Below are 13610 nucleotides of genomic sequence, written 5' to 3'. Positions count from 1 at the left end.
AAAATATTTTGTCATACAAAAACTACCTTGGAGTTATGGGACGCTCTTGAACTAAATTATGGTTCTGTTGAAAAGGGTTTAAGAAAATACTCTTGTGAAAGAATGATTTATTTTCAAATGGAAGATGGAAAACCTTTCTCTGACCAAGTTCATGAATTTGAAAATATTATTTATGATATGAAAATGAAAGAAATTACTTTGCCTGACATAATGCTTGTTAGTTTTTTAATTTCTAAATTGCCTCCTTCTTGGTCTGAATTTGCAAGAAGCCTTAAACATAAACCCGATAACTTCACTTTATCTGATTTATTGGTTACCTTGCGAATTGAAGATAAACATTGTATTTCACAAAAGGTTTATAATAAAACTCCTTTTCAGGCTAAGGCTCATTTAGTGGAAAATGCTAATAAGCCTAAACAAAAATTTTTCAAAAAATCTGGTTTTACCAATAATAATAAATTTGGTCAGAGCTCTCATTTCTCTAAAAATAAAAACAAAGCTTTTAATAACAACTACAAACCAAAGAGTAAAATTTAAGGAAATGAGTCCTTTTGCTTTGTTTGTGGAAGAAACAATCATTTTGCTAAAGATTGTTTTCATCGTCGTCGCCAACCAAAAGACATTACATCTGATCCCAAATCTTCGTCTCAGCCTCAAGATAATGTTATTACCGCTAATGCTAGCTCGGATTCCCCATCTAACAGGTATCATGTCACTAGCCTAGAGTTAAATTTTATTTATAACTCAAATGATTGGTGGATTGACTCTGGAGCTAATGTTCATGTGTGTGCTGATAAAAAATTATTTTCTTCATATCAGAAATGTGGCACACGTACTGTAAGCATGGGGAATGGGAGTCTAGCGCGCGTCATTGGTCTAGGTCGAGTAGAATTAGAATTATCTTCTGGAAATTGTCTTGTTTTAGATGAAGTTTTTCATGTTTCTGAAATTAGGAAAAATTTGATTAGTGCTGCTTTGTTAGTTCAACAAGGTTTTAAAGTTGTTTTTGAATCCAATAAAGTTGTAATTTCTCGACATGGTTCTTTTGTTGGGAAAAGATATATTTGTGATGGTTTATTTAAACTTAGTATCATGTCTTCCTTTATTAATAAAAATTCTAGCATTTCTTCATCTTCTATTTCAAATGTTGAATGTTGTAATATTTGGCATGGTAGACTTGGACATGTTAACTTGAATTCTATTAAAAGAATGATGACACTTGATCTTATTCCTAAATCTTTTAATGAATTGAAACAAAAATGTGAAGTTTGTGTTCAAGCCAAACAACCTAGAAAATCTTTTCAAAATCCTGTCCAAAAGGAAACTTGTTTGCTTGAACTCATTCATAGTGATATATGTGATAGTAATGGTGTTATTACTCGTGGTGGAAAGAAATACTTTATTACCTTCATTGATGACTTCTCTAAATATTGTTATGTATACTTGATTATTCATAAAAGTGAGTTATTTGAAAAATTTAAGGTTTATAAAGCAGAAGTTGAAAATCAATTAGAAAGGAATATTAAAATTCTTCGTTCTGATAGAGGAGGGGAATATTCTTATAATGAAATGGGTGAATTTTTTGAAACACATGGCATAATTCATGAAGTCACTCCTCCCTATGCTCCTCAATCGAATGGAATTGCTAAAAGAAAAAATCGTACTTTATTAGACATGATAAACGCTATGCTTATAAGTTCTGGTTTGCCTGATAATTTGTGGGGAGAAGCTTTGTTTACTGCATGTCACATTTTGAATAGAATTCCTTATAAAAATTCTGATAAAACCCCTTATGAACTTTGGAAAAATAGAAAACCAAATTTGAAATATCTCAAAGTGTGGGGGTGTCTTGCAAAGGTGAATATTCCTATTAATAAGAAAAGAAAAATTGGTCCTAAGACAGTTGATTGTGTTTTTCTAGGATACTCTTTACATAGTACTACTTATAGATTTTTAGTTATTAATTCTGAAGTTTCTAAAATTTCTAATAATATAATTATGGAATCTAGAGATGCTGTTTTGTTACTAATTTCATAGGTGCATTTGATTTGAGAGAATAGAAATGGTGATATTTGAAGATGCATGTGCAGAATTTCTGTCTTTGGTTAACGATGAAGTTGGAAGCTTTTCTGTTTCTAGAATGAAGGTAGGGAGCGAGAAGCTAGTGCGGGCTATGGATAATGAGAGAGTGTTACCACTCAAGTACCGTCAAATCTAGCCTAAGCAGGGTTTTAAATTGCGGACCGCATCCCGCATTGCGGCCGCAATATTGCGGTTGCGGCCTTGTCCGCAACGGCATCGGACCGCAATTGCGGTGAGACCGTAAATCACGGTTTTTTCCGTAGCGTAACGGTGTTGCGTCCGCAACACCTCCGTTTTGAATCCGCAAACGACAAGGGGAACAGGAAATCGTTTTGAATCCGCAAACGACAAGGTAGAACAGGGAATCGTTTTTAAAAAAGTTAACTTTTTTGGGAATCTTTTCAGAACGCAACAGAGAACACAGAAATTATTCACGAGATCGTTGAAACTTTAACTTAAAAGGTGAAAAACAAACATAGATTCATAGAACTTACACTTTCATTCGGAACTCCCTTCGTATCTCTACCAAGAAGCGGAAGCTTGGTTGTTAATGGTAAGTTTTCTGACCCCTGTTTGTCTTTGTTGTTGTTCGTTGATAGCCTTGCCATTGTTGTTGGCTTGATTTTTGCTTGATTGTTGCTTGATTTTGGCTTCATTTTCGCTTGATTTTGGCTTCATTTTCGCTTGGTTTTTGCTTGAAATGTTGCGGTGAGGTTTGGGGGCTTAATAGCAGCGGCGACGCATTCCAAAAGAAAACCTAAATTTCTTTTAATATTATTTTTTATTTAGTGAGTTGGACAATGGAGACCCAAATTGAATGTTGGACACTTGGACTTGGACTCTATCAGCATTTGTGTTTAGGAATTAACTGAGCATGAAAAAAAGTAGAATGCACGTGGGCTAGCTTTGGGCTTCTATTTGTGGGCTTTAATTAAAATTTGAAATGGCCTTTAGTCATCAAATTAGAATGGACGTGGGCTAGCTTTGGGCTTGTGTTTGTGGCCTTTAATTAAAATTTTAAATGGTCATTAGTCATCAATTAATTTAGTTTTTTTTGTTAACTGAAGCTATTTAATTTCATTAAAAAGCATAATAACTGTAAACTAAGTACACATGCAGCTGTTTTATCACATGGATGAAAATCTTTCTTTTATTATTATTTAGCCAGTAAAATGCAAAAAAAAAAATGCTTTTGTTAGTAAATGTTTTCTACCATGATAATCACCACCGAATATACAAATATTGTAATAGTAAATTAAAAAATATAATTATAATTATTATGTAATTTAAACAAAATGAAATTAGCATATCTTTAAAACTAAACTCAACTTATTTTATTTTTACAGAAAATAATGTAATTTTGTTAGTCAATTAGTCTTAAGTTTTTAAATTTGATAAAAGAAAATATTTTTTTAATTTTTTAAAATAGAAGGGTATAATGGTTAAAAAATGCAAAGACCAAAGTGGTTACCGAAAAGGGTATCCCTTTTATATATTAGTATAGATGTGAAGATTATTAGAATATTTTGCAATATTTTTATATATAATATGCTTAGCCTAATTATATGTATATCAATATTAGGTTGTTTATATTTATTTTTATTATTATGTTAATTTATTAGTCATTGTTCTGAAGTTTGAAATATAATTTAATTAGATTGATATTATATTTTCAAAATTTTATACAGATATAATACATAATGACATCAAATGAAGAATTTCCTATAGGAAGACTGGAAGGTGCTCCAAGCGACGATATTGGATGGCATTTTGGAGTACCTATAGCAGGAAATCGCAACAATGTCCAATGTAAACTTTGTCAAAAGATAATAAGGGGTGGCATTACAAGATTGAAGCAACACATAGCACATGATAAAGGTCAAGTAGCAGGTTGTCCAAGAGTCACGTCATTTGTTAGGGAGAATATGATGAAACTTCTCAAAGATAGAAAAGAAAAGAAAATTGACTTTAGAAAAAGAAAAGAAGAATTTGAATCTCGATTAAGAGAAGATGATGAAGAAGATAGTGACGAGGAGATGATGATAGCTTCGCAACAAAGCATTAGATCACAACGTGAGTGGGAAGATAGACAACGATTCAGACAACAAACAGAGGGATCTAATAACATCTATGAATCAGGTGGAAGCTCTCGCATGAGTGTTAGTCAAACTTCAAGAAAAGAAGATGCTACTTTTGCTTTAAGGTCTACAAATGTGGATCTTGTGAGAAGTAAAAGTACGAAACAACCAAAAATAGGTGGGGGTCTTATGAAAACATTAAAGAAAAAGCTCGGAGAAGCGGTAAGCAAGTTTATAATTTATGAACGCTTACCTATGAATTTATCAAATTCTCCATGGTTGCATAATTTGATTATTGCAGCAGCTGAGGTAGGTCCATCAGTTAAATGCCCTACACCTTATGAAGTTTCTGATGTGTATTTAGAAGCTGAATATAAAAGCATGCAAGAATGGATAAGCAAGTTGAAAACTACATGGAAGGAAAAAGGAGTAACAATAATGTGTGATGGTTGGACAGATAGTGTAAATCATACACATATTATGAATTTTCTAGTGTATTGTAGCAAGGGAACGATTTTCTTGAAATCTATTGATGCTTCTAATGTTGACAGTAGAAATACTGATTACTACTTTCAGTTATTGGATAAGGTTGTGGATGAAGTGGGAGAAGAATTTGTAATTCAAGTTGTTACAGATAATGAAAAAGCACTTAAAGCAGCTGGTCAAAAGTTGATGGAAAAGAGACAACATTTATATTGGACTGCATGTGCAGCACATTGTTTGGATCTTTGTTTGGAGGATATAGGGAAAAAAAAGAATGTGCAAAAGTTATTAAGTGATGCAAACGTAGTAACAACTTTTATCTACAATCACACATGGATTGTAAATCTCATGAAAAAATACACTGGAGGTAGAGAAATTGTTCGTCCTGGTGTTACCCGATTTGCAACACAATTCTTACAACTTCAAGCAATTGTGCAACAAAAGCAAGGCTTGAGGAACATGTTCAACTCAGAAGAATTTAGACGATCTAAATTTGGAAGAGACAAAAATGGATTGGCATTTGAAGCAAGACAAATTGTTATTGGCAATGATTTTTGGAGCAAGGCTAATGATATATTGAAGGTATTTGAGCCTTTAGTAAAAGTTTTGAGGCTAGTTGATGGTGATGAGAAACCAACAATGGGTTTTATATATGAGGCAATTGATCGAGCAAAACAATCAATTCAAAAAAGTTCTCGTTATTATTCTCAATACCAAGAAATAATTGACAAGCGTTGGAGATTCATGCATTCTGATCTTCATTCTGCTGGTATGTCATTGTAATTTTACGTTTATTATATAAAGCAATACATTAATACATACAATTATAGATACATATTGATTAACTATTTATTTTTTAGGGTATTTTCTTAATCCACAATTTCAATATGGAGTTGAACATGGATCTGATGTGTATCGAGAGACATTTGAAGGAACCAAAAAGGTCATTATGAAATTGGAGAGAAACATGGATGATCAAATTAAAGCTTTAAACTCGGTTAGTAATAAATAATTATATTTTGTTTTTTAAAATTATTGTTATATAACTATGTATTGATATATTATACAATATAATGTTATATAGTTGGTATTGTTTAAAGACATGGGTGAAACATTTGCTACACCTCAAGCTCAAAGAGCTTGGTCTAGAATGAATCCAGGTAAATATAGTTTCTTCCTTTCTCAATAAATAAATGTATTTTTTTTATAAATAATAACTTTTTTTTTCTTGATCTCTTAAAAAGCTGAATGGTGGTTGATGTTTGGTTCATGCTCTCCTGAACTTCAACGTGTGGCTATTAAAGTTTTAAGTCAAACAACTTCAGCCACAAATTGTGAAAGAAACTGGAGTACGTTTAGCTATATTCATACAAAGACAAGGAATAGGCTTAAGTACAAAAAGTTGCAAAAACTTGTCTTTACACATTACAACATGAAATTGAAAATGAGGCATCAAATGAGAAAAAGTCAAGAAGAAATTGAATCAAGTTTCAATCCAATTAATCTTGATTATATATTTCGAGAAGATGATCCATTATCTGCATGGATAGAAGAAAGAGAAAATCCACTTTTAGATGGAGTTCAAAATTCAGAGTGGTTGCCTCGAATTGATACAGATGATGAAGATGTGGAAGGTGGAGATAGTGATAATGATGGGGGTGACTTAAGCCCACCAAGTAATAATAGTGGTGATGATGGTGTTGATATTGATGGTGAAGAAAATGATGGTGAGGATGATTGTAACACCCCAAAAAGGATATTTTTATTAGTAATGGCATTTTCGTAATTATTGATGGCATTTTCGTAATTTTATAAAGGTATTAGGGGCATTTGAGTAACTCGGAACGGGCTGTTCCGAAAGTGGAACGGGCCGTTCTGAGCATTTAAAATAAGCTAAAATTTTAGGTTGGGAACGGGCCTAGAACGGGCCGTTCCAACAAGGAGAACGGGTCGTTCCGGAGGGAGAACGGGCCGTTCTGCTGGGTTTGAGAACGGGCCGTTCTGGTTTCAGAACGGACCGTTCTGCTTTTTGAGAACGGGCCGTTCTGATTTTGGAACGGGCCGTTCCAGTTGAGAAATTTGCCCACGTTTGAAGGATCCGGAACGGGCCGTTCCGAAATCAGTACGGCCGTTCCGGTTGCGCCAGGAGGCCTATAAATAGGGGCAGGGGGGGTGAAAATTTGGTACAGAGGAGAAGAAGTAAAAATCTTAGAGAGAGAAAGAGGAGAGAGAGAGAGAGAGAGAAAGAAAGAAAGAAAGAAAGAAAGAGAGGGAAGAAAAAGGGGATCCAGAGGAGGAGACCCTGCCCAAGTTCCAACTCCGCCTATCCAGGTAATGGGGGGAGTGAGAACCTCGCTCAGGGGTGTGGGGATAATTGTTATATAGTTGTTTGTCGGATTGGCCCCCAATCCTTTGTCGTTATTCTGTTTAATTTCTATTTACTCTACTTTGCTTTTTGTTGAAGGTGCCGTTGTTCTGTCTAAATTTCTATTTACTCTACTTTGCTTTTTGTTAAAGGTGCCGTTGTTCTGTCCGATTTTCTATTTATTCTACTTTGTTTTGTTGAAAGTGCCGTTGTTCTGTCTGATTTTCTATTTACTCTACCTTTTTCTTTGTTGAAGTAATAAATGAATATGAAATTAATGTTAATAATACATGAGTTTTAATATGAATAAGAATGCTCTCTGAATCTCTGTGAATACCTATGCGGACCTTATGAGGAGTATTGATGACATGACCATGTGAAATATGGACAAATGACATGAGACCTAAGAATGGACTATTGAGACAAACTATGATTATGATACTATGACAAATAATGATATGATGTACTAAATGAAATTATGTAATAAGTTAAATGTTGAGTTAATGAGATTATAAATGTATGACATGCATCATATGCATATATTACTCCAGGTGTGCCGCTGAGGCCGCATACCCACGACTAACAAGGTGTACCTTATGGTCACCCACGACTAACAAGGTGTACCTTAGGGTCACCCACGATGTAACATGCTAACAAGGTGTACTTTAGGGTCACCAGTGATGTAACCAGGTGTACCTTAGGGTCACCAACGATGAATTGTGAATCTTCCGTATGGCGCCACATGCATGCATTTATGAGTTGAGTCCATGACATCATAAGCATGATAAATGAGTATATATATGTGATATTGATTATTTATGTGTATTATTTACATATGACTTATATTTGTTGTGTGTGTGTGGGTGCTATCTAACCTTTATTCTTCACCTGAAACTGAGTGAGATGTTTCTCACTCCCTTGTTGTTTTTTGTATATGTTTTAAATTGTGTTGCAGATGATCAGCATCATGAGGATGTTGGTGATGAGGCTTAAAGGCTTCAATTGGGCATGCTCTGATAGGATGTGACATCGGGGCATAGTTATTTTTAGTTTAATATGTTATTGTTTTAATAACTTTAGTTTCTCTTCTTTGTAATTTCTAACGAAGAGATATCGTAGATAAAGTTTATAATTCAAGGAAATTCTATGTTAAGATTTGTAATTTGAACGTTCTTGATAAAAGACCAAAACGTACATCTTTGTTATATTTTATTATATGATTTGGGAGTATAAATTAATTCCTAACCAGGAGGCACTGCCACCTTTACTGGAGTTAATTTATATTTCCTTTATTATTATTTGTATATATATGATTTCTTGTTTTACACTAAATTGTATTGAAAATCTTAACTTCTTTTCTTTTATAATTTTTACACTGGAGTTATGATTTATGAGTTACGAATGTGAATCTTCTACCTTGTTATATTTGAAATATTTGTCAACTATGAAAGATTTTATTTACCCAAAAAGAAGAACAGTAATATTTTATTGTTACATTTGTTGTATATTAATAATGGGGTAGAGGGTGTCACATTTAGTGGTATCAGAGCAGGTTGATCTAATCGGCCGTGACTTATCGAGATTCTGTTGTGTACTCTGACATTGTTTTGTTTGTTGTATACTTTGGTGATGCTTTGCTTTGATGATGTTTTGCTTTGATAATGATAATGATGATGTTCTCCTTGTGTTGATATTGTAAAGTTTGATATTGTTAAGTTATTTTTTTTTTAATTAGAGGAATGATAGTCATGATAGTGTCAGCTAATACCATTATGACCTTTCTTCTTCATTCTTATGATTGCTTAATTGTTTGATACTTACGTAAGAAGTGGTGGTTGAGTAATATCGCTTGTGTTGCAAGCATATGTGCGAGTAGTGGTAGACGAAATGTGTTGTTAATATTGTGGGAACTATTGAGGCCTTAGATTTGGGTAAGACATTGATTTATTTTAAAGTGTATTAAGAATTTATGATTGGTGAAATTTTTGAAAGCTATAGTTGTAGCAATTGAATCCAAAGATGAGGTATGTTGAGAATTGGAGTTTTGGTATTCTTAAGGAGAGATTGAAGTGTTGATGATTTTTAGAGTTTGATGGTTGCATGAAAATTTTATTTTCTAAGCCTTTTGTACTGAATAGGTGAGTTATTTGGTTTAGATTTGTAGTGGGAAACTTTGATATGAATTTCAGGTGGAAAGGAGTAAGTTTGGAAGGATTGAGGTATTTTTGTGGTTTTAGATGTTGATACACTATTGTTGTCTGGTGTAGGAGATGTTTTGTTGTGACAGTACAAGTGCTATACTGACAAAATTAGAATTTTTGTTAGTCTTCAGGAAAGTGGTAGCCTTGGATGTTATCTTTCTAATGGAATTGGAATCAGGTAAAACGGAGGTCTAGAACTCCAGTATAGCTGCTTTGGTAATCAGAGGTATAGTTGTAAGCATTGAATATATTTGTTGTGATTTTTGAAGTTTTCTTTAGCTAAGAAGATGATTTGTTTTTTTAAAATCTCATGTCTCACTAAGAGTTGTAGCCTATTCACTTAGTGATAGGTTGATATCACGTGGATGAGTAGAACTCTTTATGTGTTGTTTTCTTTGATAGTTGTTAAAAATAGAAGTTAGTCTGTATAATAATGTTTTCGGGTTAGTAGGCAATGCAAGGATAAGAATTGACATGTTTTGAGGTGTTTTCGTGTAGATTGAGAGGTTGTTTAAGGTTATATGATGCTATGTGGTAAAGGTTGTTCATGTACATGCTTATGGATGATATATATGAAGGTTTAAAGTAGGCATTCTAATATGACTTGATGTGCATGTATGTCGATATGTGAATAGAAGACCTTAGGGATCAAATGGTGAATGTTGTATGGTTAGTGATATTGATCTTAGGATGTGATATGATCATATTGTAGTTGAAGGTGAAGATATATCCAAGACGGTTGTATGTTAAGTTTTCTAGTCCCTGTAAATTTCAGTTAAGGTGAACATGAATCTGTCTTAGGTAGAAGTTATGTTTAAGCAGAGAGATGTCTAAGCAAGTTAGCGAGAATAAAAGTTTTATGAGGCTTACTATAGGAGATTTATTGAAAGAATTTCTAGGATAGCATTGCCCTTGACTACATTCACTATGAGGGGTATTGTCTTTATGTGAGATAGTAAGTATAAGAGTAGTTCTAACTCTTATGGCAAAATTGACTAGTGATAATATTACCTGACTCTAGTAAGTCTTATGTGGGATATAGTGATGACTTTGAAGACAGGTTTGGGTGGATTATTGATGCAAAGGTAGTAACTTATGTTTTTAAGCATATAGGAAATAGAAAATTCATGAGAGAAATTACCTTGAATTAGAAGTTGTAATAGTTACGCTTGAGATTTTTAGTGATTATAAGGATCTTAAATATCTGTTTGATCTGAAGAAATTGAATATGAGATAGAAGAGATAGTTAGAAATTGTAAGGATTAAGATTTTAATCTTAGTTGTTATCTGGGTAAACCTATAGCAGTCGATGCTTTGAATAGGAAATATCTATATTTATCTTTCTTTATGGTCAAAGAGATATATCTTTTGGCTCAAGTTAGGAATTTAAGTTTGATTTGTGAAATTACTCCTAGTAGTAAGGGACTATGTATGACTCGATTAACGAATGGATTATTCAAAGGATATTGAATAAGCATATTAGTCGATTCATTTTGGTGGCCAGGTATGAGATTATAGGACAAGGTAGTGAATAAGAGTTTTCTTGGAGTATAAATAAAGTGGTAAGACTTGAAGACCGAGTATGAGTACATAATGAACTTACAATTAGGTGCCTAATCATTGGAGAAGATTATACAAGTTAAACTAATATGGTGACAAATGTCCTGAGTAGGATGAGCATTTATCTATCATTTTGATGATATAAGGGTTGAGTTTGATTGAGTAGATTAGAAACTTAAGCATGATGTGTGAGCTCACCCTTAGGAACATTGAATTGAATATGTTGAAAAGATTAATAATGAGATTAGAAGACTCAGGAGTTAGATTCTTTCTTAGTGACCCAAGTGAAAAAGATTGGTAGGAATATAAATAGCCTTTTACAAGTGGAAGTTGATGGTGTTTCGGGATACAAGGATATAATCTATGTGCCTAGTAAACCCAAAATTAAGGAAGATGATCTTAGAGAAAGGACATAAGAATATTTTTAGCATTTATTTAAGAGTTACTGAAATGTATCAGAGTGGCGCAGCGGAAACATGATGGTCTAAAGAGAAGTAGAGAAGTTGAATCAAGGTGTAGAAAGTAAGTTTAAATTTGGAGTGGATGGAGTGTTGAGATTTAAGGATGGGTTGTATATTCCAAATGTGCCAGAACTTAAGAGAGCAATCTTGGAAGAAGGTCATAAGAGCAGTCTTAGTATTCATCTAGGAGTTACTAAGATGTATCAATATCTTAAGAAGATGTTTTGGTGGCCTAAGATGACGGAGGAAGTGGAGGAATTTGTGTATGCTTGCTTAGTATGTTAGAAAGCTAAGGTAAAACACCAAAAACTTTCAGATTTAATACAACCTTTAGACGGCCTAATTTGAAAATAAGATTTTGTATCTATGGATTTAGTTGTAGTTATGTATGATATTCTTAAGAAATTTGATCTTATTTGGATTAATGGATAGGCTTACCAGGTCTGCTCACCTTGAACTTATTAACATTAGACATTTTTTGGAGAGATTGATAGAGTTGTACATCAATAAGGAAATTTTGAAGAAAGTGCTACATGGGAATTAGAAAGCAAGATGCGAGAAACTTATCTATTTTTGTTTTCAGGTAAATTTCGGGGACGAAATTTCTAAAAGGAGGGGAGAATTGTAACACCCCAAAAAGGATATTTTTATTAGTAATGGCATTTTCGTAATTATTGATGGCATTTTCGTAATTTTATAAAGGTATTAGGGGCATTTGAGTAACTCGGAACGGGCTGTTCCGAAAGTGGAACGGGCCGTTCTGAGCATTTAAAATAAGCTAAAATTTTAGGTTGGGAACGGGCCTAGAACGGGCCGTTCCAACAAGGAGAACGGGTCGTTCCGGAGGGAGAACGGGCCGTTCTGCTAGGTTTGAGAACGGGCCGTTCTGGTTTCAGAACGGGCCGTTCTGCTTTTTGAGAACGGGCCGTTTCGATTTTGGAACGGGCCGTTCCAGTTGAGAAATTTGCCCACGTTTGAAGGATCCGGAACGGGCCGTTCCGAAATCAGTACGGCCGTTCCGGTTGCGCCAGGAGGCCTATAAATAGGGGCAGGGGGGGTGAAAATTTGGTACAGAGGAGAAGAAGTGAAAATCTTAGAGAGAGAAAGAGGAGAGAGAGAGAGAGAGAGAAAGAAAGAAAGAAAGAAAGAAAGAAAGAGAGGGAAGAAAAAGGGGATCCAGAGGAGGAGACCCTGCCCAAGTTCCAACTCCGCCTATCCAGGTAAGGGGGAAGTGAGAACCTCGCTCAGGGGTGTGGGGATAATTGTTATATAGTTGTTTGTCGGATTGGCCCCCAATCCTTTGTCGTTATTCTGTTTAATTTCTATTTACTCTACTTTGCTTTTTGTTGAAGGTGCTGTTGTTCTGTCTAAATTTCTATTTACTCTACTTTGCTTTTTGTTAAAGGTGCCGTTGTTCTGTCCGATTTTCTATTTATTCTACTTTGTTTTGTTGAAAGTGCCGTTGTTCTGTCTGATTTTCTATTTACTCTACCTTTTTCTTTGTTGAAGTAATAAATGAATATGAAATTAATGTTAATAATACATGAGTTTTAATATGAATAAGAATGCTCTCTGAATCTCTGTGAATACCTATGCGGACCTTATGAGGAGTATTGATGACATGACCATGTGAAATATGGACAAATGACATGAGACCTAAGAATGGACTATTGAGACAAACTATGATTATGATACTATGACAAATAATGATATGATGTACTAAATGAAATTATGTAATAAGTTAAATGTTGAGTTAATGAGATTATAAATGTATGACATGCATCATATGCATATATTACTCCAGGTGTGCCGCTGAGGCCGCATACCCACGACTAACAAGGTGTACCTTAGGGTCACCCACGATGTAACATGCTAACAAGGTGTACTTTAGGGTCACCAGTGATGTAACCAGGTGTACCTTAGGGTCACCAACGATGAATTGTGAATCTTCCGTATGGCGCCACATGCATGCATTTATGAGTTGAGTCCATGACATCATAAGCATGATAAATGAGTATATATATGTGATATTGATTATTTATGTGTATTATTTACATATGACTTATATTTGTTGTGTGTGTGTGGGTGCTATCTAACCTTTATTCTTCACCTGAAACTGAGTGAGATGTTTCTCACTCCCTTGTTGTTTTTTGTATATGTTTTAAATTGTGTTGCAGATGATCAGCATCATGAGGATGTTGGTGATGAGGCTTAAAGGCTTCAATTGGGCATGCTCTGATAGGATGTGACATCGGGGCATAGTTATTTTTAGTTTAATATGTTATTGTTTTAATAACTTTAGTTTCTCTTCTTTGTAATTTCTAACGAAGAGATATCGTAGATAAAGTTTATAATTCAAGGAAATTCTATGTTAAGATTT

The 13610-nt window shown here is 34.0% G+C and overlaps 1 protein-coding gene across 1 annotated transcript; it reads left to right on the top strand.

The window, feature by feature from the left end:
- The first annotated feature begins 2396 nt into the window (after positions 1 to 2396).
- LOC145951854 (uncharacterized) lies at positions 2397 to 6498 on the top strand. The gene is made up of 4 exons (XM_083063990.1): positions 2397 to 5412; positions 5504 to 5640; positions 5728 to 5803; positions 5888 to 6498. The coding sequence occupies exons 1-4, from the start codon at positions 3783 to 3785 to the stop codon at positions 6427 to 6429; spliced, it is 2385 nt and encodes a 794-aa protein (XP_082920116.1). The 5' UTR covers positions 2397 to 3782; the 3' UTR covers positions 6430 to 6498.
- The last annotated feature ends 7112 nt before the right edge of the window (positions 6499 to 13610 follow it).

Source organism: Cajanus cajan, chromosome 9 (assembly GCF_000230855.2).
Source record: "Cajanus cajan strain Asha chromosome 9, NIPB_CcT2T_4, whole genome shotgun sequence".
Lineage (NCBI taxonomy): Eukaryota > Viridiplantae > Streptophyta > Magnoliopsida > Fabales > Fabaceae > Cajanus > Cajanus cajan.
The sequence above is the reverse complement of the archived record's forward strand: the minus strand, read 5'-3'. Positions and strand labels throughout refer to the sequence as shown.